The following is a 23,928-nucleotide window of genomic DNA, read 5'->3' as shown; positions in this document are numbered from 1 at the left end:
CCCAGGTTCAAATCATGCTGATGGCCCAGACTAGATTAGTTACATGCCCACCGTGAATATGATCCTTCATTGGTTTCACTTGTGTATGGCTAGATTGTATCATCTTCTTTCAACAGTCTTCAGGTTTTCTTCTTTTTTGTTGAAGGGGTTAAAAAAAAATAGGAGGTGAAAGTCTCATAACCATGGGAAACAAAATTTGCTTTTGTTTCAGCAGGATGGCAGTGTGTTCACATTTGGAGATGACAGTGCTGGACAGCTGGGACATCACTCTTCAACCCAGATACCTGGTCCTCAAAAGGTCGAATGGCTAGATGGTCCAGTTTCCCATTTGGCATGTGGAAGGTGTATACTGTAGCTCATATGTTTTTCATAATAGTCACATTTTGCAAGGGAAAACAAATTTGTTTTCTAAAGGAAGGTAGACAGTTTTGGGTATTTTTTTTTAACAAGGTGTGTGCTTATTAAAAGCAAATAACTGCTTCAATGTAAAGCTAAAGTTGTACAGTTACAATCAAAGGGTCCATTAGTGAAGAAGTTACCCTCCAGTTCTGTGAGAACACAGATACATTCGGTGTTTGCAGCAGCCAGTAGAAACAGAGTTTTAGGGTGAAGTTCAATGGTACACTCTGAGTGCTTGGCACTCATTCCTTCATTAACAGTAAGCAGCTGTAAACCTAGCTTTAACTGGCCCGTGAAACTAGATTTCTTGCTCCTTCACATCAGTGGAGGGATGCAAAGCATTCAGAATATTCCAGTAAAGCTGGCTCTTAATGTATAATTATAATACAACTTGCATATGCAGATTAGACACGCCTGAGGTAGTTCTGCTGTCTGGATTTTTTTTGTGGATGGTCTATATATAGCAAATTCTAGAGGGTTCAGAGGTCTGATACATACTGTAATATGAAATAAAATAAGGCTGGCCATTTATGTATAGTGTGTGTATTGCTCTTCATTGATTTACAATGGTTTTGCAAATCAAGGGCCAAGCTGAAGTCAAATAAGGGAAATAGGCCTTGGTCACTAAGTAGTAGTACCCTCCTTTTCAGATAGGAACACTGAGTTACAATGGGACTGTGACTTACCGAAGGTCACACAGTCTGTAGTGGTGAAGAATAAAGCCCATCTTGTCTCATTCCCAGTCCTGTGCTCCAACCACTAGATATCCTAGTGAATTTGTACAGGTGCCTTTATAACCCTGCTTACCCATCAGCTGACTCTTATTGACTGGAAGGGAGAACCGAGAGTTTTCTGGGACAGATTTGTAACATGTTCTCTCTTCTCTTTGGCAGCTATCACACCCTGGTCTACATGTCTACTCCTGGGCAGGTTATATCTTTTGGACGTGGTCCCCAAAGACACATTGAAAATGGAACAGGGGAGCAGGCACAGAATTTTGACATCAGCAGCCTGGTTTCAGCTAACGGTACTGATTAGAAGTGAAAATATGTTTGTTTTTACACAATGTGTAATGAATCCGTGGAACTCATTGCCACAAGAGATAATTGAGATCAAGACCTTTAGTTGGATTTAAAAAAGGATTTGACATTTCCTTAAATTACAAAAACATCACCAGTAATATTAGATGGTATTAGAATATCTATATTTAGAAGGAATATAAAGCCCTCATGCTTCCTGCCATAAATCTAACACTAACATGGGCTACGAAGAAACAGATGATACCATCACTGAAATATAACTGTTATGTAGTTATTTCCAAGAAACAGAGACTATACAATGAAAGTATGTGGGAGAGTAAAATGTTGTTGTGCCTCTTGCCTGTATTTTTATATAACATCTCCCAGGGTCCAGTTCTGTAGCATGCTGAGCAGCTTCTGGGCATTTCTTAGCCCTCTCCATTCTCTTGACTTTAATGGAAGCTGCAGCCATTTAGCAACTTGCAGGTCTGAGGCCAGATCCAAAACCCCACTGAAGTCAACAGAAGGACTTGCACTGGCTTCAGTGGGCTTTAGCTCAAAGCCTAAGGCCCAAGAGAACAAATTAACAGCATAAACCGCAGCAGTAGAAATTGAGGATTTGGGGTTGATCTGATTCATATTCTTGTAGATCTGTCGGGCGTCCAAGTGAAAATGATTTTTGCTGGAACATATGTCAACTTCGTCAGTACTCTTCAGTCCCAGGTACTGATATCCTGTCTTGTAGATTTCATTTAACTCATTTGTTTCAACAATAGTGGGCGGAATTGCAAGCAATGTGTCACTAGCATGTTAGCAAATTTAAGCTTTATTTATTTTAAAGTAGATATGTCGTGTTTATGGATAAAGGGTTGGAAGCAATAACAGTGGCAGCAGTTTTTACCAAGAACAAGCAGTAGTTAGCAAAACACAGACGAGAAAATGGTAATTTCCAGTTTATAACTCAGCCAAATCTGAACAGATTTACATGGGGCCCACAAAAGACACCTCCCTGACCCTAAGTTCATTCCCTTGTGAAGTTTCAGTTTTGCTGGCTGTAAACTATGAAGGCATTAGAGGTCTCAATTAAGGTTCTTATTACTTTTTTATGGGAAGTATTATGCAACTTTCATATTTGCTCTTAGTACCTTTTTTCTAAAATCAGATTTTATGGACCAGATCTTCAGCTGCTGTCAATGGTCATCACTGCGTAGATTTCAATGAAACTTCGTTGATTTGGCACGAGGATCTGACACTATTTTAAGAAAGGAAAATCCATTCTTTAAATATACTCAAGTATATGAGCCAATGCTGTTTTTAAAGGAAATATGTAACAAGTTTGTGTTGCAAGAGTAAATCACCCAGTGTTAACCTAGCACATGGAGAACGGTAGAAAGAGCAGAGTTACAGTGGTGGGTTTAATTCTGACCGTAGTATCTCAAGGAGGAAGTTGAGGTTGAAGAGCTGCAGTATGGGCTGATGATAATATTTGGTACTTATACTGAGCTTTTACATCTTCAGTGTTCTGTAAAAACATTAATTAACCATGGCAATAGACTAGTGATGATTTATGGCTTTGAGCCCTTTGGTTCTCCATGAATGCTCTGTTAACCATAAGTTATCCACAAAGCCCTTCCTGGTAGTCTGCTGAATGAAATAGTTTGGAGCTAAGTGATGGTTGTTGGAGCAGGAGGAGGTCCAGGTGAGACTGGAAGTTTTCATTTAGTAGTTTGAAGTTTAGTTAAAACACAACTCATGTATCTATATTGCCTGGCTCAGACTAGGAGAGCCAGTTGAGCAGAGAAGATCCTCCAGTCATCAGCTCAAGGATTTCGCAAGCAGTTCACTTTAATCTCCAGAAAGTGTAATCCATAAATACAAAGCGAATCTGGAGACCCGCAGCGGTTGGTAGGAGACTATGTGGTCCCCTAACTTCTCTTCCCACCCCAAATTTAACAATTTTAATCGTCAAAACCTAGTTAGTGGCTCTCTTCCTGTACTGACCTTTCTTCCTCTCTAGAATTGTGTGCAGATCATTCTAGGGCTGATTCATATGGAAGTCAATAGCAAAACTCTCATTGGCTGCAGTGGGAGCCTGGTTTTAGAATTGGTTGCTATCTCAAAGAACTGGTTGGCATAGAGAATCAATGCAGGAGCTTTCAGGCTGTTACTACAATATACCATAACCTGTGTCCTTTTTCATTTTACTAACTGTTGGATAGATGATAAGGGATACTGTGAAGAGGAAAATTGGTGACCTTCAGGAGCTAAAATTAAGTTGTGAGGGATCCTAGGTACAGTTTGGTCCCATCTCTAAGGGCTAGTAATGATGATCTTCTGCTTCTGCTTCAGAATCCAAGCCAAGAGAATTGCACATGTTTATTGTTTGTCTTCCCACTATGTTACAAAATGTAAATCAGGGGTAGGCAACCTATGGCACGCATGCCAAAGGCAGCACGCGAGCTGATTTTCAGTGGCGCTCACACTGCCCCTGTCCTGGCCACTGGTCGAGGGGTGCTGCATTTTATTTTAATTTTAAACGAAGCTTCTTAAACATTTTTAAAACCTTATTTACTTTACATACAACAATAGTTTAGTTATATATTATAGACTTATAGAAAGAGACCTTCTAAAAACGTTAAAATGTATTACTGGCACACAAGACCTTAAATTAGAGTGAATGAATGAAGACTCGGCACAGCATTTCTGAAAGGTTGCTGACCCCTGATGTAAATAAAAACAAAAATTTTCTTTTCAATTTGGGAAGAATCAGGGTTATCATGGTAGTACTCGCATCTTGTTTTGCCTTTTTACTTCATAGCCTTCCACATAAAATAAATCTACTTTAATGTCAGGAAGAGTATTACAAGATTAGTGAACTGGTAGTTTCTCCACGTAGCTGTTGCATTTACCTGCCTAATGCAAATGCAGGGTCTTCAGTTTTGAGCAAAAGCGGGAGCAGATTTGATCAATTGCTTTGTAAAAAGCCTGTTTGCAGTGGTGGTTTATAATTTTATATACAATCATATGCATTTACTAAACTTAATCTTTTATTGTTGTATCTTTTGCTTTTTGGTTTTATTTAAGGATCTTGAGCATGCACGTGGGATCTCTCCCGCAGATACCCTGCAGAAGATTAGCAGGCTTGACAGGACATTGATAAATAAATGGATGGCAGTGACAGTTGGCACTGATGAATTCCAGGAGGCTAAAAGGTTGCTGTCTACCACTTTTCTACATTATGGGATATGAGGAATTGTCTTTAGACATCTTTATAGTCGATGTACTAAAAACTTATTCGTAAACTTTAAAGAAAAGTAGGGTCTGTTTTACTGCCTTTACTGAAACTGCTAGGCCCATAGCTAGCCTATAACATGGCCGTCCTACAGGTTAGCCAGCCTTGTATGAACATCTTTGATGACAACCAGCCCTGACTTAAACTCAATTCTTTAATTGTTTTTCACTGAATCATCAGAGACCCGTTTGCTGCTAAATGGGAATTGAAGCAGACCCTTAACTGATTGGAAAGACACCCTCTCATTTCATTTGGAGTCAGGTTAGATTCTAAAGGCCTGATGCAAAACCGGTTGAAGTTAACGGAAAGACTGTCTTCACTGGGTTTTAGATCAGGCCCTGAGAGAGAATAAAAATCCTGCAGCAAACATTATCTTCCTCTAAATGAAGATATCTTAAGAAAGCATCTTTTGGCAGTAGAAAATTCATCATGCAAATAAGAGTCACAAATGTGCTCTCTTAATAGCTAAAATAACAGAGTAATTGCTTAAGATTCAGTCTTGTAAATGTCTGAGCGCTAAAACATTGACCTAGTAGGTGGGATAATTGTTTAATGCCTACTTTCTTGTATTATTGTGCCTTTTGTAGGGAAATAGCCGTGATATTTTCTTCTCCTGCTTGTTTAAGTGCAAGTTTTTTAAAACCCAGGTAAGTGATACTTTCCGTGCCATTCTTTGCAAAGTTTAAACAAGAAGCTAAAATTGTAAGTCAACTAAATTATGAAGACAAAACCCTATGCCCATTTCCAGAAGATGTACCTGCTGGGCTTAGGGGTGGCAAGGGAGTTAAAGCAGAGCGGTATCAGCTGTTTTTAAGTTTGAATAACCATCATGTTGCTGTGGGATAAGAAGATTCCACTTAGCAAAGAGGGATCATGTAGTTGTGATACTTCAACACACTGAATCCCCAGCACCCATGCTAGCATATGCTACACACTGCAGTATATGCACTAGGCAGCTAGAGACTCAACCATGCCCCTAGCCAGCAGACCATGCTTGTCAGCTGGCCAGTCTAATGTTTGGCCTCCTCAGCATTCGTTTGTGAGTGTGCTTAGGGGTGTGTTGGAAAATGCTCCCTTTCCTCTCTTACCACTCCTTCACCCTCGGCAGGGCGGATCTAGCCCTTGAAATTTACCTGAGTTTCCTAAAGCTTTACTTTTAAAATACCTGAATAAGAATTGCAGAAACAAGCTGCCGGCTGAGCTAAGATGTGTTCTCGTGCTCTTTCACTTCACTTCGCAGTTCTACAGCTTGAAGGCTAACAACAATCCTTCGGGGCTTTTTACAAAGCTACAGCGATTCTAAGCTTGTTTATATTAATTTAAAAAAAACCCACGGGTCTATATCATTTTTGCTGCTTTAGGGGACAGGGTTGGTATTGTGCTAGTGAGCCTACAGAGTCACTGGTTCAAATCCAGCTCATTAAAATAGTGACTGACACGTGGGACTGTCTGAGGGCTGTTTGGTGGTAGTGTGACCTGAGTAGATAGTCTTAGGTCATTTCTCAGAAAGTGGACCCTTGTCCATGTCACAGTTGGAACTGGTCCTCTTTTTTTAATACTCTCAGCAGAGTGACCAAGGATTGAATGGGCACAAATACTCAGCTGTCCTCTTCCCCCTGACAGGTGATGCTTGGTTGACGCACGCTGACTGAGCATTGAGGGAAAGCTTGTATTACCACTCTCTGTCCTGTAGATTAGCAGAGAGAGTCAATTTCTAGGGCTGTCAGTTTGGCACATTGCACAGCACTAAATTCTGAAGACGAACCTATTAAAAATCAGTACTTGCTAAAGGGGAAAGAGCATTTTCCAGAAAAGATTTTAAAAGAACAACAACCCTAAGACCAAAATGTAACCATTTAGGTGTATTGCAGCATCCTCCTTTATTGTATAAAATGAGATGTATATTTTTCCTTATCACTTTAGTTCTGCTTTGGACGCAAATTGTATTGGTGTTGATCTACAAAAGGCAAGGGACGTATTTGATGAGCTAACCAAAAAGGAGTGGATTGTTAACCAGGTAAAACATCTTGAAAATTTTTGTGCAAATTACACTCAGGGTATAACTTAATTTAACAGGGCGTTGGGGTGCACAGGCTCAGTACTCTGGAATTGCTCTGAATGAAGTTGAGACAGGACCCTCTTGTAGTGTGACACCCCACAGAGCGCACACTCACGAAGGCACAACTCCTTGGCTTCAGCATCTTCTGCGTCTGACCTTGGAGTGCTCAGCACCCATTTCATGCTGTGAGCTCTCTGCAGTGAATAGGGTACCTGGGAAAGCCTTTCACACACCGCCATGCACCCCCAACTTCGCAGTCAGCAATGACTCTCAGCCAGCGTCGTAAATCAGAAGGGTTTCTTAGTCATCTGGAACACAGCACAGAGCAGATCGTCTTAGCACGGAAAGTAGGAAGGTTCAGCAAAGTCCATTTTGGGAAGCCCTAGAAGCCTTGGCTCTCCTCGCATGTCCCAGTCCAGGAGAGTGACTCGCTTCCTGCAGCCCACCCTCAGTCATGTCCAGTTGCCCCTCCTCCATCTTTTGATCTGTTTCCAGGTCTTGCAGAGGGTGGGGCCTGGTTGTCAGTTGCCAGGACACAGAGTGTCTATCCTTTGTCTGGGCACAGGGTGCTAGGTGGCAGTCACAGCTGCCCTCTAGGGTCTCTGCACAATCACCCACACTTGTCCCACCACCTAGATACTTTTGTAACATATAGGGGAAACTGAGGCACACACAGTATTCCTACAAAACATTAAGTAAATTCCCACTTTATCACACAGGCCGCTACTGATTAATTTGTTAATGAATTAACTTACAAGGGAATTTTTCTGTGGTGTGTTTGGGGAAGACATGAAGGGTCTGTAATGCGATCTGCCAGAGCTGCTCAGGACAAGCGTAGGATCCAAACTCTGCTCCCTGTGCAGTGATGCGTTGCACTTGGATATGCTAACACATGGACTCTCCTGATAGGCTGTTAATTTTCCTAAACCTCTCATCTCCCAAAGTCTTCACCTCCCCAAGTCTGAGGGATTGTTTTTAAACATAAAAAAGAGGTAGCTGGCAAATATATGAGAAGATGGGGACAACTTTTTGTCCCATGTCTAAATCGCCTCACATGTGGTATAATGTCAAAAGTATTTCTGTTTTTTAACACCGTGACTTTGTAATTGGGAGGTAGACAAGAAACAGAGCAGCAGCACAACTTCCAAATAATTTGGATAGTTTAGGCATTTGGGCCAGTAAGTGGCTCATCATCTCTGAATAGAAAGGTGCAAACTAGTACTTAGGAGTCAGCTTTAAGACACAATTGACAGTCTGTATAAAACAGCTCTAACAAACAAACCTGTCTTCATCCCTTTTTTACCCCAATTTTAACATAGATTATTTTTTATTTTAACTACATCTGAACTCTGACTGCACTGAATGCTTTAAACTCTACATACAAAACTCTTCTGCAAAGTTTCAAGTCCAGCATTATGCCAGGTGGAAAGTATTGGCCGTACATTGCACTGCAGATCATTCTCTAAGTGCTCTCTCTCCTCCACCTTTATTTATTTAATTTTATTTTATTGCATACAGATAAATTACTATCTGTTGGCCGATCTGATTCCTGGTCTTCCACTGCATTCTCCTCATCGTGAGGCTTTGTCTATTTTCCTGCTCCTGCCAGAATGCTCTGTGATGTACAAAGAACAGAACTTGGAGCCTTTTGTTATGCGACTTGCGCAGGCCATTAATAGCATGAGTGACCATTCCTCAAACATACTGGGTAAGGTTGTTTCACTTTGAGCATGAGGAGAAGCCACTGCCTGAGGTGGTGACTTCAGCACACATTTTAAAATGGCTTAATTAGGACCTGGTTAACCTACTGGTGCAAACGTACACAGTGATAACTTTTGCCTCTTCGCTTCACTGCTTGTGGATAGTGCTGCTTTCCCAAAATCTTTATATGACGTGTGTGTGGGAGATTTATTCTCTCTCACAATTTTTGTTACTTAGCTCCAGAGGTGCTAGACAGCACAGTCAATCAATGCAAACCCTAACAAGCAAGGAAATAAAATATTCTACACTCCATCTGCACTCTACTCCTCAGCTCCTCTTCTCAATTTCATGTGCATCTCTTCCACAACTCAGACCATATATCTCCACCTTCACCCTAAACAACCAGTGGGCTCCCTTTCTTCTTGTTGTTTGTACTACCAGGCTAAAAATCCTAGTCCATGGGGCACAGTATGCACAGAACAAAGACAGTCGCTACCCTGGAGATCTTACAGTCTAATTATAAGACCAGATAATTTAGGTGGATGCAGGCAGACTGGAGAGCATAGGAAACAATGAGATAGTATTGGTCAGTGTGATAGGCAGTGGTCTCAGCACACCAGTAGGCCAGTTGTTGTCAGGGATTTATAGGCATCTTGGCAGTGGGGTTTTGAAGGAGGGTAATGAGGCAGCTGTGTGGATGTTTATAGTAAGCACTCTCAAGCCTTCGGGGCAGCGTGGGAGAAACATGACGGTGCTTGTTTGAAAGTTTAACAAGTGGACAGTGGAGGCTGGGATCATGGTTCGTTCGGAGGCAATCTTTTTGATACTGAGAGGGTAGCATAGGGATAGATTATGAAGGGCCTTGAAATTAAGGACAAGAAACATATGTTTGATACAATAGAGAAGAGGGAGCCAGTGGAGAGAGACTCAGAGAGGGGTGACAAGAACCTTTGACGGGCTAGGAAAATTACCTTGAACTCTGACTGTTTATTGGCCTGGAGTGGTCATAAGTTCACATTTAGGCTTGGTGTTGCACTCATCTGCTGTAGTTCTGTATGTGTGTTTTATATGAGTGGGTGTAAATAGCTGAAATATGGTGTCTGATTGCATTTAGTGGCTGCATTGTTTCCCTCCAAAACCACGTTGCATTAAAAAACACTTTGAATCATGTATCATTCATAAGAATGCAAGCTGAAAGGTGTGTTTGTGGAGGAAGGCTGGGACGTGTGTGTTTTTTTAGAGATTTTTTTTCGTTGTTTTTTTGGCAGGGAAGTTTCATTTACATGAATATTTTCCCCTCATATTTCAGAAAAATGCTGGATGTCATTGTCAGCATCCTTTTTGGACACTGTGGTACAGATGTTTAAAAAGGCTGTGGTATCTCAGCTGACGTTTTACACCTCTTCCCTTTACCGGGGCACCAAACCTCTCCTAGAAGTGCTTGAAAAGCTGTACAGGGTAAGCATGTGTAGTCTGAATAAATGCATAGAGAATCATCACTGGTTCTAAGCAAACACGTGCATCTTAACCCACATTTTATTCCATTTCAAGGCAAACAGGAAGGCTAACTACATACTACAGTTAAGCAATTTTTACATAGATGAAATCTCCGGAACATTTATCCTTCCAACCGATGTAGGGAGGTGGCGCTCATGGCAAGCTACAGCTGTAAGTATGATATTGTACCATCTCCTGGTTATTCCAGCGTTTCTAAGGACAGTGGACGGTTAAAAGACAGCAGTTGCTCCTTTGTTTCTTATTAATGTAGCACCTAGCATCTCCAGCTGAGATAAGGGCCAGATTGTGCCAGGCTCTGAACAGCCGCTAAGCAAGAGACTGCGTCTGCCCAGAAGAGCTCACAGTCCAAATAGAGAAACACACACAACCATGGGAGGGGAAATAAAGGCACAGAGCTTTGAAGTGACTTGCCCAGTGGCACCCAGTAGGTCAGTGACGGAACCAGGAATAGAACCTTGGTTTCCTGCCTTCCAGTCCAGTGTCATAACCAGTACACCCTGTTGCCTACCTCGGAAATTTCTAACCTTAATATTAACTCCATATTGTAGCTGTGGTTTGATTTTTAAGTCTGGGTTTAGTTGCAGTACCTGGTTGGTGGGGGAAATGGGCCCCAGGACCTGCACATGATGCACAGCAGCTAATCCAAAGGGGTAGAGGGACTGTTAGAATGGTCTCCCAGTCAAGAAGGGGAAGGAGATTGCAGCCTTGCAGTGCCACTTCTTTGTGGGCGGGGGCAGGGAAGAGAGGGAATCAATGAGTTAAGAGTGCGGAAACTGGGACTTACCTGTTTTATTTTTAAGTATTCAAAAGATGTGTACCATTCTCATTGGTAGAATTTGTGTCATGAAGACGACGTTCCCGTCATATTCTGCCGTTTCCCTTTTGTCTTTAACTTGGTTTCCAAGACTCAAGTGTTCCACTTGGATTCAATTTTCAAGCAAGAGGTATGATCTGGTCTCTGTATACTGTGAGAAACAGTCTAGGTTTATTTGTTTTTCTTGTGTGCCACAAATCTACAGTGGCATTTCAACCCCAGGAGCATGTGCTAAAGTGAAGGACTTAGAATCTATTCACGTTTTTTTTCCCCCAAACCAAGACTGTGGCTAAACTACAAAGTTTACAGTGGTGCAGCTGTAGCTCTGCTAGTGCAGAGTCTATGCCGATGAGAGGGAGCTCTCCCATCAACTTAACGACTCCAGGCCCCGTGAGTAGCAGTAGCTATGTCCATAGCGCTGTGCACACCAGCACTTAGGTCGCTGTAACTTATGTCACTCATGGAGGTGGCTTATTCACACCCCTGAGCGATGTAACTTATACTGACTTCAGCTGTAATGTAGCCATAGCCTAAGTAAAGTATTTTCATGACCCAGCAGGTGCTATCACTTGCCAGTATAAAGTATTTTGCTGGGGATGTTTATATTTTGTTCTTGGGGAAAATGGCATTGGTTGTTCAAATAATGTACTAACATGATTGACTCTGTAACATGACATGGGGCAGTGTGGTTTTAGATTGGGGGGGGAGGGAGGAAAAGAACTTGTAGTGGAATTTGGGAGCATTGTCTCCCAGGACAATTATTTGAAAATACACCTGCAGTTCAGTGGAATTTAGTCCATTATACGTTGGGGGTGCGGGCAATTTGTCCTAATTTCCCTGTGGTTTGGTGGCAGAATTTTAACAAAGGGCTTCTGGAGCCTCAGCCAGCACCTTGCTGCTTTTCCTATAGGAGAAGAGTAGTTCCACCTAAATGAGAATTATTTAGATCTTATTAAGTGTGCCACCATTCTGAACCCTCAGCCTCCCTGGGGGCAGGGGGCAGGGTCTGACCAGGCTCAGGACTCTGCCTGTGTGGATTGAATTGCAGGATTTGGGGCCATTCTGATGTAACAAAGAACGGAATTTGCAATTGACCATCAAAAGTTACTCCTTTAAACGTCACTTAAGTCTTCTTTTACCAATGGGTGTTTTGGTTTGACACAGAGAGACAAGGTGGGTGAGATAATAGCTTTTATTGGACCAACTTCTGCTGGGGAGAGAGACAGGCTTTCAGCTACACAGAGCTCTGGGGAAAGGTATGCAAAGTGTCACTGCTAAATACAAGGGGGACCAGTTTTAGCATAAGCAGTTACCACATTTCAAGGGACCATGCCAGGTGAAGTGTCCAGTTAACATCTCTCCAGTCATGGGAGCTGTGGGGGGCAGGGGAGCGTTCAGTGAGTTATATATTGTTGCAATAAACCATGAATCCAATGGTTTGCCATAGTCATTTCTGTCATGTGTTTTCCTGGAAAATGACTCTTTTGATATGGAGTGCATTCACATTTTTATCTAACTCTCCTTATAAAATAAGTTCTAATTATGCTGTATGACGTGAATACCACTTACTTCTAACACAGTATGTTTCAAATGAAAGAAAATGGGTGTGCAATGCAATAAATTAGTGGTTAGAGCTGGGCAAATGTTTTACCCATTAACCGTGCAGTATTTTTTTCAGGCAAGATGCTGGAAATATAGTTATATATTCATTTTTTTAGGGTGCGAAGATAGCAGCCCAATTCATACTGAAGCAGAATGAACTGCTGAGAAAGAGTGAGCTTCCTGAGTTGCCTGTTTTTCCTCTGCAAGTTAAACGCAGCAACCTGGTTGAAGATACTTTACGTAAACTAAGTCTGGTGGAGGACAGTGTCCTGAAAAAGCAGTTGTTGGTATGGTGCTCAGTCATTCTTCCTACTTAGCAATATGAAGGAGATTAGAGAGAAACTGTATAGCTGGTTGGAATTAGGGCTGATTGAAAAAATTTCCATTGCAACTGCCTCTCAATTACCTGAAATTATTTCTGAAAATTGCCTGCTTTCCACAGAAATGTCACGTTTTAGTTGGGGGGGAAATGAAAACTTTTTGGGTGAAAACTCAAAAACATTGTAGTTTCAGTTTTTGATGAAAACTCAGGATTTTCCACGGAAGAAAAAACATTTTCTGGTCAGCTCTAGCTACATTAGGTGTCTAATTAGCCAATTAGCAAGGATCAGTTTCAACGCATTAGGCAGATTTATATACTTGGTTACCCTCGACAGCTTTGAAAACTTTAACCACGGTTTTGAGATTTTAACCATATGATCCCCCCCATTAGCAAAGATCAATTACTGCAAGGTTTGTGGTCTTACCTCTGCACGACAGTGAACATTTACCCCTCTCTATTAATACTTCCTGCCCTTGGATCAGTATGACACCACAGCTTGTGGTTCTTCCTTAGAATGTAGGCTGACTTGGTGTGGCTTGTCTGTTGCTTTGTTCAACCTCAGAGGGCTGACGAGTTCAAAAGCCAACTTCAGCTTATCTTGAGAGAAAAAGAGAGAGCAGTGCGTCGCTAAGCAGACATAACGTGCACTGTAGCAGTGTGTTGTGGACATCATTTTTCAGAAGGTAGAGAAGGGAAAGGAGGTGAGTCAGAGCTCAAAAGAGAGGTGAGAATGGCAATTTGTAAGAGCAGGAATGATGAAGTCTTCCCAAATCATCCCTTTGCAGAGTTGTTCCTGCTCTGATCTTGGAAAGGACTGATTATTTCAAGCCCTAAAGCTGTGCATACGCTGCACTTAGTAGTTTGACTCCGGCACTAAGGGATAAATGTGGTGTTGATTGTTCCATTTCTGGGGGAATAGTAGTCTGCAATGACTTTGGAACAATGGCTATGAAGAATAGCCATCTTTCTCTGTGTTTTTGCAGGTGCAGTTTGAAGGGGAGTTGGGAGGCCTGGATGCAGGCGGAGTGATATTAGAATTCTTCCTGTACCTATTTGAAGAGATGGTGAATCCACAATATGGGATGTTCGTGTATTGTGATCCTGCATCCCCAATGTGGTTTCCTACCAGTGTAAGTCAGAATCTGCTCAAGCCACTCAGGGTTAAGAGACAAAGGAAGTAATTTGCATTTTGACTCCAAGCTTCCTTACCTTCTGTACAGTAGCTGGAGTCGGCAGGGGAGGGTCTTGGAAGGCTGTGGCAATTTTCCAGAGGAGAGGGTGAGTGTTTTACATTGTGGCATTGGAGAGGGTCCAGAGAATGATTGGGTGCATGGGAAAACTCGTATGCAGAGAGATTGCAAAGACTGGGACTTAGCTGACCACAGAAAGGAGTTGAATAGGAGACGACATGATTAAAGCACATAAATCAGTGAATGCTCTATACATGATAAATCATGAGCTTTGTTGTTTTTGTCTCACAACACAAGAACAAGGAGATGTTCAACGAAACTGAAAAGTATTGAAGGAAATAATTTTCCACTCAGTGGGTAATTAGACTGTGGCGTTCTCTGTGGCCAAGAATTTAATGAGATTCAGAAAGGGACTGGACATTTATATGGATTACAAGTTTATCCAGTGTTGTTATAGTACAAATAATAGTTTTTAAAGGGATAAAAATCTCATGCCTCATGTTTTACGTCATCCTCTAGATATTAGGAATTAGGATGAGATCTTTATGAGAGGCAGATTATGCCACTTCTGCCTCCTGTAGGGGTTCTTGCTGCATCTGACTAGCGGGACTTCTGATCCAGGTCTGGCAATTTCTATATTCCTTCAAGAAATATTTTATAAGAAATAAAGTTAGAATATGTTAACCACTCAGATTATAGTCTCTGTCTAACCACAGTAATTAGCCAGACCACAGCAGTGTGTGGATTACTGTTCTCTATACTGCAACTTTCCATTACTAAACAAATTGTAACTGATCATCAGAGTGCATCTCTGAGAGTTCAGGTGAGCTGCATGCAGTCAGATGGGGGACCAGTTCCATGGTTCTGGAATTCTGAATGACTGGTGTTCTCAGGCTAACTACAAGCATAGTCAAAAACAATTAAATTCCTACGATCAGTAGCAACTCTTCAAGAGGTCATATGCTGCTTTTGTACACTTTATATGGCGGTGGCCCAAGTGATTCTATGTCCTTTGTGAAATTTAGTTTTATTGCTCAGCAAAATCTATTTTTTGTCAGGGAGGGGGAAGAAAAAGGTAAATTCCTTCACCCCAATTTCCAAATAAATGTGAACAAAAAAGGGGAAGACTTAATGCAGCAAATTAAGTCTAAAAGAGGGCTTTTCAACATAATTTTGCTCATTAATTGCCTTTGGTTTGCATTCTGTGAAGTGATAGTGTTACATACACCATCTTGGTTGATGCACCAGGGATTAAAAGCATGAACTGCTACAGCTTGAGTGAATGAGCCAAGGTGTACTCAGTGCACAGGGCCGGCGCTTCCATTTAGGCGGCCTAGGCAATCGCCTAGGGCGCCAGGATTATTGGGGGGCGGCATTTTGCCAGGGAGGTGGCAGGTGGCTCCGGTGGATCTGCCGCAGTCGTGCCTGCGGAGGGTCCCCTGGTCCTGCGACTCCAGTGGAGCTGCCGCAGGCGTTCCTGCGGACGGTCCGCTGCTCCCGCGGCTCCGGTGGACCTCCCACAGGCACGGCTGTGGCAGGTCTACCAGAGCCGCGGGACCAGCACGCGAGGCAGCGAAATGGCCATGCGCCTAGGGTGCTAAAAACACTAGTGCCGGTCCTGTCGGTGCACCTGTAACAGATTCTTATCCTTTGCAGATGAGGCACAGAGTGAGACCTCTAACACATTTCCCAGTGAGACACACGAGGTCCATGAAATCCACTGATGGCAGATCTGTGGTTAATGCATGCCCCAAAGTTGCCAAATGCCCTCTCTTTATCAGTAGCCTGATTCAGTCCTCCTTAAAGAGTCTCATTAACTTCAGTGGACCTTGGATTGGGCTTCAAAACAGGAGCAGACCTCTTATTCCAGGTGTTGCCGCTACTTAGGACTCTGTCCTACTCCCATTTTTTTTTTCAGTGGGAGTTTTGCCATTGACTTGAATGGAGCAGGGTTGGAGCCTTCGGGAGCATCAGAAGGTTCTGGTGGGGTTTCTTTAAACATTGTTTCAGCTCTTCTTAAATGACTGTTAGGTTCTGGTTTTGCTGATTTTGCCTTTTCTTAATTACCAGAACAATAATGTTTAAAAAATTTGCAGAGAGAGTTAAATTTTGCATCAATTGACATTGACATGATGCTCCTTTAACGTTTTTAGGGCTCAAAAATTAACCAAAAGATTTATGTAAATTTTGTCTTTCTGATCTCTCCATTCTGGCTTTTTTGTTTTTTTTCCATCATGACCTGCTACTTACTTGGTTCTCCAGTTATAATATTTCAACATTTGGGGTTTTTTTCAGCCTTCAGTAGAGAAGAAAAAGTATTTCCTCTTTGGGATCCTGTGTGGGCTCTCCCTGTTCAACAGGATCATTGCCTTCATCCCTTTCCCACTCGCTATTTTTAAGAAACTTCTGGATAAGAAGCCTTCACTCAAAGATTTGAAGGAGCTGAGTCCTGTGGTAGGGAAGTAAGTGATTTCAGCTATTGATTCCAGCCTGATCCCTAAAGGAGTTTGTGCATGTACCCACATGTATGTGAATGGGATGGATAGTTTGTTGGCATTCACTATATTGTCTGTAGAGTGGAGGAAGGAAGAATAGTCTTGTGGTTCGGACACTGACCTGGGACTTGAGGCAGTGTTCCATTTCCAGCTTTCCCACTGCTTTCCTGTGTGTGACTTTGGGCAAGTCACTTAAATCTTCATGTCTGTAAAATGGGATTAACATTTCCCTACCAAGGGGTTGTGAGGATAAATTGACTAATATATATGAGGTATTCAGGTCCTGAGGTTAAAGAGGGGGCTATGTAAGAACATAGATAGGTGGTAGCATAAGAGAAGCAAATGCTGTATTATTTTTCTGTGCGTGAGTTCTGTGTCAGTGTCATGCAAGCTGCCTTTGTGAGGCTATCGTTGGCAATAATTTGCCAGCAGCACTGTTGCTCTTAAAATAGAACGGATTGCAGTCTTGATCAAATTGAGTTTTATATGCAGTCTCGTAATCGCTACTCTCTGGGCCCATGTTAAGAAAGAGGGCTGCTTTGACCCACTCTGTAGCATTCCATACTTCGGCCACCCTCCTACCAGGTTGTCTGTCTGGTTTTGCCTATTTTTGTAGTACCTTTCTGTTGATTGTGATTTGATTTGGGAATTAAGGCTATGTGTTGTAACAGGAGGAGATGCATTGATGAGTACATCTGGATCCATTTTTTTTAGGGAATCAGTAGCACCTTGAGCCACACAAAGCCCTAACGGTGAAGGTCTGTCAGACAGCTGCACACCCTGCCCTGTGTTACATCTTATCCGCTGTCTTTTTGGAACAGAAGGAGAGAATGTAGCAGAGGCAGCTGTGAAATACAGCATACCACATACATTGCGCTGTTGTGAGAACGTCAGCATAACTAAAAGAACAAAGCCTGAATAGCTTGTGTTGTCATCAAAGCCCAGAGATTCAATGTTAAGAAAAATAAAATAAAAAAGGACAAATTACAGTTACTAGTAATTGTGCTGGACAATAAAACATACATACAAGTGCCGCTTGCATGCAAAGCATCTTATACTTTATAATAGGGGTAGGCAACCTATGGCATGCTTGCCGAAGGTGGCACACGAGCTGATTTTCAGTGGCACTCACACTGCCTGGCCACCAGTCTGGAGGGCTCTGCATTTTAGTTTAATTTTAAATGAAGTTTCTCAGACATTTTAAAAACCTTATTTACTTTACATACAACAATAGTTTATTATATATTATAGAAAGAGACCTTCTAAAATGTTAACATATGTTACTGGCACATGAAACCTTAAATTAGAGTGAATAAATGAAGACTCAGCACACCAATTCTGAAAAGTTGCCAACCTCTGCCTTATAACATAGAACTCATTTTGACTTCAAAGAAGTTGAAATACCATGTGTTTTATGGGACAACCAGACTTGAAATACAGATTTTTCCTGGACAGATATTAAGAAAACAAAAAATTCCCAGCTTGACCTCCAGGAGGGAAGGGAGACAGAGATTGATGAGAAGGACAGAACTCTGTGGCATACGATAGCAGAGATGGGGAAAGTGGGTGTAGATTTTCTACTGGTTTTTGAGTCCAGAACTTCTCATGGTGGCCTTTATCCTTGACATGTATCCAGTTCTTCTACCCACGAGTGCAGAATTTACAACTTTTTGGTGCTTGCGACTGGAAATATGTTTAACTATAGTATTTACTACTATAGTTAGCATAATTTAATCTACAAACAATCAATCATTTTTAATTGTTGTATATTGAACATAATGGCTCGTAGTTATTACAAATCAATAATAAATGGTTGAGCTTTCACTACTCACAATGCAGGGTAATTTATCACATGGTCTGTCATCTAACAACTTATAAGTATATTTTGGTCTTTTTTTCCCCCCTTTAGGAGTTTGCAGGCAGTTCTAGATTATGAGTATGATGATATTGAAGAGAATCTTCAGATACATTATTGTGTGAGTACCTCTGGAAGCTATTATGATACATGTCCATTTCATTTGCGATGCACTACAGTAGTTACAATTGTTGTCACTTTTGAAATGTTGTTCTTCACATGGTGCACAGCTCTTACACTGCTGATGTGGTATTTGGAAACTTTTCATGAACTTACTTCAGTCGCTTATTCATTCCCCCCTACCCCCACATGCTATCCAGTTTGGGAGACAATGACTGTTCCCTTTGGAAATTCAGAATAAACCGCTATGGGAATGCAAGTCTAGAGTGTCTTTTTATCAGCTCTTTGAGGCAGGGGCGATCTTTTGTTCTGTTTGTACAGAACCTGGCACAATGGTGTCCTAGTCAGTGACTGGGGCTCTGACATGCTACTGCAACACAAATTATTTTCCCTGCTTCCCAATCTTTGAAAATGAAAACCCCACTTTAATAAGATACTTGTAGGAACTAACCGATTTTGTTTTAATTATCACAGCCTCTTATTGGAGCGACGAGCCCTTTGGCTCTGAGGCTGGTCTCTTCCAGTCACAGTGGGTCAGATCTTGACTTGTTGTAAGCAAATGCAATTCCATGGACTTCACTAGTGTTGAATTTAGCCCATTCTGTCCTGTCCATCAATGAGCGAAAGCTCTGATTATGATAGGGGGAGACCTGGGCTTGAAGAGGAGATGGGAAAGACAAAAAAGAGGACAGAAATCTTCATGTTTCCTTTAATGCCTAGAAACACACCCATCTGAAAATGACATACACCTCTACCCCGATATAACGCTGTCCTCGGGAGCCAAAAAATCTTACTGCATGATAGGTGAAACCGCTTTCTATCCAACTTGCTTTGATCCACTGGAGTACACAGTCCTGCCCCCTCTCCTGCCCTGGAGCACTGCTTTACCGTGTTATATCCGAATTCGTGTTATATCCGGCTGCGTTATATGGGGGTAGAGGTGTATAAGAGTTCTACCTGTGCACATTACTGACACACCCATGTCTTTTAATAGCTGCAGGAAGTCACTGAAATTGTGGTCACATTTGCACCAGGCAGGCACCTCATTCTCTCTTGCCACTCTAGTGCAGTTTTGAAGGTGATTGGATTAAAGGTTTCTGTAACACGCACAACACCAGTGGGAACTTTGCAGCCTTATTGATTTCAAGTACCGTAGTAGGGAATTGTTTGATGGAGAGAACGTTGCCTGGATTGTTGCCTCTTGTCACAAGAATGTTTTCATGGTTTCAGGTGTCATGGGACAACAAGGAAGTAGACCTGATTCCAGATGGCAGTTCGATAGCTGTGAACAACAAAAACAAGTATCTTACTGCAGATTGGTTTATTTATTTCTAACTGGTGGGCCTTTCACAACCAGGCCTCAGAGTCAGAGCAATTGCCCAGCTCTTTACAATACTATCCTTTTAAGTACTGCAGTTCTCAGTACCTCCATGCCAATGATGATGAGGCAAGCCCTCCTAGCTGGGAGAGCATGGATAAGGTGGAAGGTACAGGAAAAGATAAGCGTAACATTTACAAACACTCCTGTATAGAGACCTGAGCTAGCCTCTGTCCATCTCACCATCCTCTCTGCCTGGAAGGCTAGGAGTGATAACATGTCTCCTTTGTTCAGTCCCAGACTCCTCTCGCTAGTGAGGTTATGTGAACTCCTGACTTGTCACCCAATAACTGATTTAAAACAACTCCTCCTTTGGCCTGTGTCTGTGAGAGACTCACCAACATTTTCCCCAAATGCGTGTGTGCAATTGCATGATACTGGGACTCTCGCCCTAGAACCGGGCAGTCTAAAGGCGCTTGTTGAGACTTTACCCACTTCAGGCTCCCGATGAGGACACAATCCCTAATGAAATTTTTGCCATTTTGTTACAAACTCAGGGCCAGATCCTGTGAGTACCGAGTGTAGCTCTTACTGTCATGAGTAGTCACTGGGACTATCATGATTTCAATTCGCAGTAGTAAGCAATAAATCCAGCAATAAATGTTTGGAGGGTCAGATTCTAAAGTACTTCCTACCCCTGGAACACAACACATAAGAACGGCCATACTGGATCAGACCAAAGATGCAACTAATCCAGTATCCTGTCTTCTGACAGTGGCCAATGGCAGGTGCCCCAGAGAGAATGAATGGAACAGGAAATCATCAAGTGATCCATCCCCTGTTGTCTAGTCCCAGCATCTGGCAGCCAGAGGCTTAGGGACGTCTAGAAGCTGGGGTTTCATCCCTGATCATATTGGCTAATATCCATGGAAGGACCTATCCTGCATGAACTTACCTAGTTCGTTTTAGAACCTTAGTAGAAACTTTTATCTTATAACCGTCTTTTGAAACTATTATCTGAGCCATTAAATGAATGTCTCCCTCTTCCTTAGCGTCAAAGGAATGTCAGTCTTTCTAACAAGGAGAAAAATACTTTAAAAAAAATTACAGGAAAAAAATGTGTGTCAAACTGTATCTGAATAAAAGCTATTCTTATTACTATTGTATTGCTGTGAGGTGAGAAGCAAGGTGACCAGGCAAATATATTCACTGTCCTATGTGTATGAAGAGAAGAATGTTGTGTGTGACCTAACCAATGTCTCTCTTTGGTTCTGTGAAGGAAGGACTTTGTCAATAAGTATGTGGATTACATCTTCAACAAATCTGTGGAGGTGATTTATGAGGAGTTCAAGAGGGGATTTTATAAAGTCCTGGACAGAGAGATACTTAGATTCTTCCAGCCTCAAGAACTGATGGAGGTGGCAATTGGAAACGCTAATTATGACTGGAACAAATTTGAAAAGGTATGAAGGGAACAGGGGAAAGAATCTTCTCCCATATCATTCTGATTTATCCACTGAGTTTCACTTCTTTAGAGTAAACATTTTCCCTTTGTTTCATTTTGAAGAATGCAGTCTACTGGGGAATGTATACTCCATCACACCCCACCATCAAAATGTTCTGGAAGGTTTTCCACGAGCTCACAGTGGCACAGAAGAAGGGCTTTCTCTGTGAGTATCATGTCCACCAACAGAAGAGTTTATTTGTCCCAAAAATTCAACTAATGAAAAATCTTTCAGAATAGAGTAGTTACCATGAGCAGAATTGACTCCTCTGGGGTTCTACAAAGTCTGTCCCGACATGTACAGTGCTCAAAGATTCTGTGCAGTAAAAATGACTTCTGAATGAAATACTCCCATTGACTTCAGCAGCCCTTTATGTGCATGTTTAGCACCACTGATGTCAATGAGACTATGCATATGTGCAGTGTTTGCAGGATCATTATACATACAATATGATGGGGGCTAATTTAGCTACAACGAGTCAGGAAAAAGATCTTGGAATCATCGTGGATAGTTCTCTGAAGATGTCCATGCAGTGTGCAGAGGTGGTCAAAAAAGCAAACGGGATGTTAGGAATCATTAAAAAGGGGATAGAGAATAATACGGAGAGTATCTTATTACCCTTATATAAATCCATGGTACGCCCACATCTCGAATACTGCATACAGATATGGTCTCCTCATCTCAAAAAAGATATACTGGCATTAGAAAAAGTTCAGAGAAGGGCAACTAAAATGATTACGGGTTTGGAGAGGGTCCCATATGAGGAAAGATTAAAGAGGCTAGGACTCTTCAGCTTGGAAAAGAGCAGACTAAGGGGGGATATTATAGAGGTACATAAAATCATGAGTGATGTAGAGAAAGTGGATAAGGAAAAGTTATTTACTTATTCCCATAATACAAGAACTAAGGGTCACCAAATGAAATTAATAGGTTGCAGGTTTAAAACAAATAAAAGGAAGTTCTTCTTCATGCAGCACACAGTCAACTTGTGGAACTCCTTACCTGAGGAAGTTGTGAAGGCTAGGACTATAACAGTGTTTAAAAGAGAACTGGATAAATTCATGGTGGTTAAATCCATAAATGGGTATTAACCAGGATGGGTAAGGAATGGTGTCCCTAACCTCTGTTTGTCAGAGGATGGAGATGGATGGCAGGAGAGAGATCACTTGATCATTACCTGTTAGGTTCACTCCCTCTGGGGCACCTGGCATTGGCCATTGTTGGCAGGGGCAGCTCTAGACATGGCTTGGCGTGATGGGGCCTGGAGCCGCCCCTGACTGTCGGTAGACAAGATACTGGGCTAGATGGACCTTTGATCTGATCCGGTACGGCTGTTCTTATGTTCTTATCAAGGCCTTAGACTGTAAGTATCTCAACTGCAGGGACTTTGTCTATCTGTTTGCCTTTAAAGCACTATTCATGCCTATGGGGCTATATAAATAATAAATATGAATAACTGTACCATTCTGAAAAGCATTATTGGAGATAAGTTTTTATATGAAATGTGCTATCGTAAATATTCCTCAAATGCCCATCACTTTATAAAAGGTAACTTGAAATACATACTTCTAACTCTTCTTCCAGATGAAATCTAATTCTGTTCTGTTCTACAGTGTTTCTCACAGGAAGCGACCGGATTCCTGTAATGGGAATGGACTGTATAAAGATAAAATTCAGCCCACACGTGACTATGTCTGAAGATCACATCCCTGAAGCACAGACCTGCTATCACATCCTGGTCCTCCCACAGTATTCTACAATAGAAAAACTCCGGGAGAAGCTGCTTCTAGCGATCGATAACAATCGGGGGTTTGGCAAAAATTGAGTCACAAATATGCACAACATGCATCAGAAACAGAAATGCTGCCTAGTCTCTTGATCCTGGATTCTTTCCTCCAGTATTCCCGTTGGAATCAGGCCAGTAGTACAGTTTTTTCCTGATACAGGAGAAAAACTTTGGAATAATTTAAACATCACGTACAAAAATGGGTTTGTTTGTTTTTGTGTTAAGTCTTCAGTGGCAGTTCCCAAACACCCTTGTTCAGGAGTGTCAGGATTATTTAGGGTCTCACTAATGTGAAGAAACAAATTAAACCCAAATAATATCTATATAAATTTAATGGTTTGACTAAGCCTCAGCCAAGCAGAAAAATGTAGAGCATAACCTAAAATAGGGTTTATAACAGAAACTCTGGCATGCTCTAATGCTAATCTAAAACTGTAGTGCTATAGGATGAGAATTTAACTGCCATATATTGAAAGCATCTAACCAACAAACTATATTAAATTACTGCTATATCACTTAAATCTCACATTAAAAAAATACTCTGACCATTCAGTGTATACATTTTGTATTAGAAACTCCATAAAATATCGTCGAGAAGTATATGGGAAGAATAGAGAGTAGTTGTATATGTTACAATCAAGTATTATTAATCCTGCATTGTATTAAAAGACAACTTCAAAAAATATATATAAAATATGAGTGTCAAAGGAATTATTTTCTTAGTTTTCAACCTCATACAAAATTATAGCCTGTCTACTGCACCTAGCAGATCAAACAGCGAGTTCCAGTTTATAACCTTAACTTTAGTTGTTTGTCAAATTTCACTAGCTTCATGACAACTCTGCCAGTTATTGAAGCAATTTTGACCAATTTTTTTTTTGGTAGCATCTTAAGGGTCAAAATTGCCTGGCCTCATTTTGATGTTAGCAAGTT

The 23,928-nt window shown here is 41.5% G+C and overlaps 1 protein-coding gene across 1 annotated transcript in view; it reads left to right on the top strand.

Moving 5' to 3' along the window:
• The window catches only part of HERC6 (HECT and RLD domain containing E3 ubiquitin protein ligase family member 6), a 105,911-nt gene that overhangs the window by 15,029 nt on the left and 66,954 nt on the right, over positions 1 to 23,928 (top strand). Inside the window, exons 6-23 of the mRNA XM_030565087.1 lie at positions 212 to 342; positions 1,293 to 1,426; positions 2,068 to 2,141; positions 4,503 to 4,630; positions 5,298 to 5,357; positions 6,634 to 6,727; positions 8,288 to 8,477; positions 9,780 to 9,928; positions 10,022 to 10,138; positions 10,822 to 10,932; positions 12,521 to 12,691; positions 13,710 to 13,856; positions 16,212 to 16,378; positions 18,321 to 18,387; positions 19,617 to 19,687; positions 20,984 to 21,167; positions 21,272 to 21,374; positions 22,823 to 23,032. Of these exons, the coding sequence (XP_030420947.1) occupies positions 212 to 342; positions 1,293 to 1,426; positions 2,068 to 2,141; positions 4,503 to 4,630; positions 5,298 to 5,357; positions 6,634 to 6,727; positions 8,288 to 8,477; positions 9,780 to 9,928; positions 10,022 to 10,138; positions 10,822 to 10,932; positions 12,521 to 12,691; positions 13,710 to 13,856; positions 16,212 to 16,378; positions 18,321 to 18,387; positions 19,617 to 19,687; positions 20,984 to 21,167; positions 21,272 to 21,374; positions 22,823 to 23,032 (2,308 nt within the window). The remainder of the gene's footprint in view (positions 1 to 211; positions 343 to 1,292; positions 1,427 to 2,067; positions 2,142 to 4,502; positions 4,631 to 5,297; positions 5,358 to 6,633; positions 6,728 to 8,287; positions 8,478 to 9,779; positions 9,929 to 10,021; positions 10,139 to 10,821; positions 10,933 to 12,520; positions 12,692 to 13,709; positions 13,857 to 16,211; positions 16,379 to 18,320; positions 18,388 to 19,616; positions 19,688 to 20,983; positions 21,168 to 21,271; positions 21,375 to 22,822; positions 23,033 to 23,928) is intronic.

This window comes from Gopherus evgoodei, chromosome 5 (assembly GCF_007399415.2).
Source record: "Gopherus evgoodei ecotype Sinaloan lineage chromosome 5, rGopEvg1_v1.p, whole genome shotgun sequence".
In the NCBI taxonomy this organism is placed as follows: Eukaryota; Metazoa; Chordata; order Testudines; family Testudinidae; genus Gopherus; species Gopherus evgoodei.
Note: the sequence above shows the minus strand (reverse complement) of the source record. Positions and strands in the feature narration are given on the sequence as shown.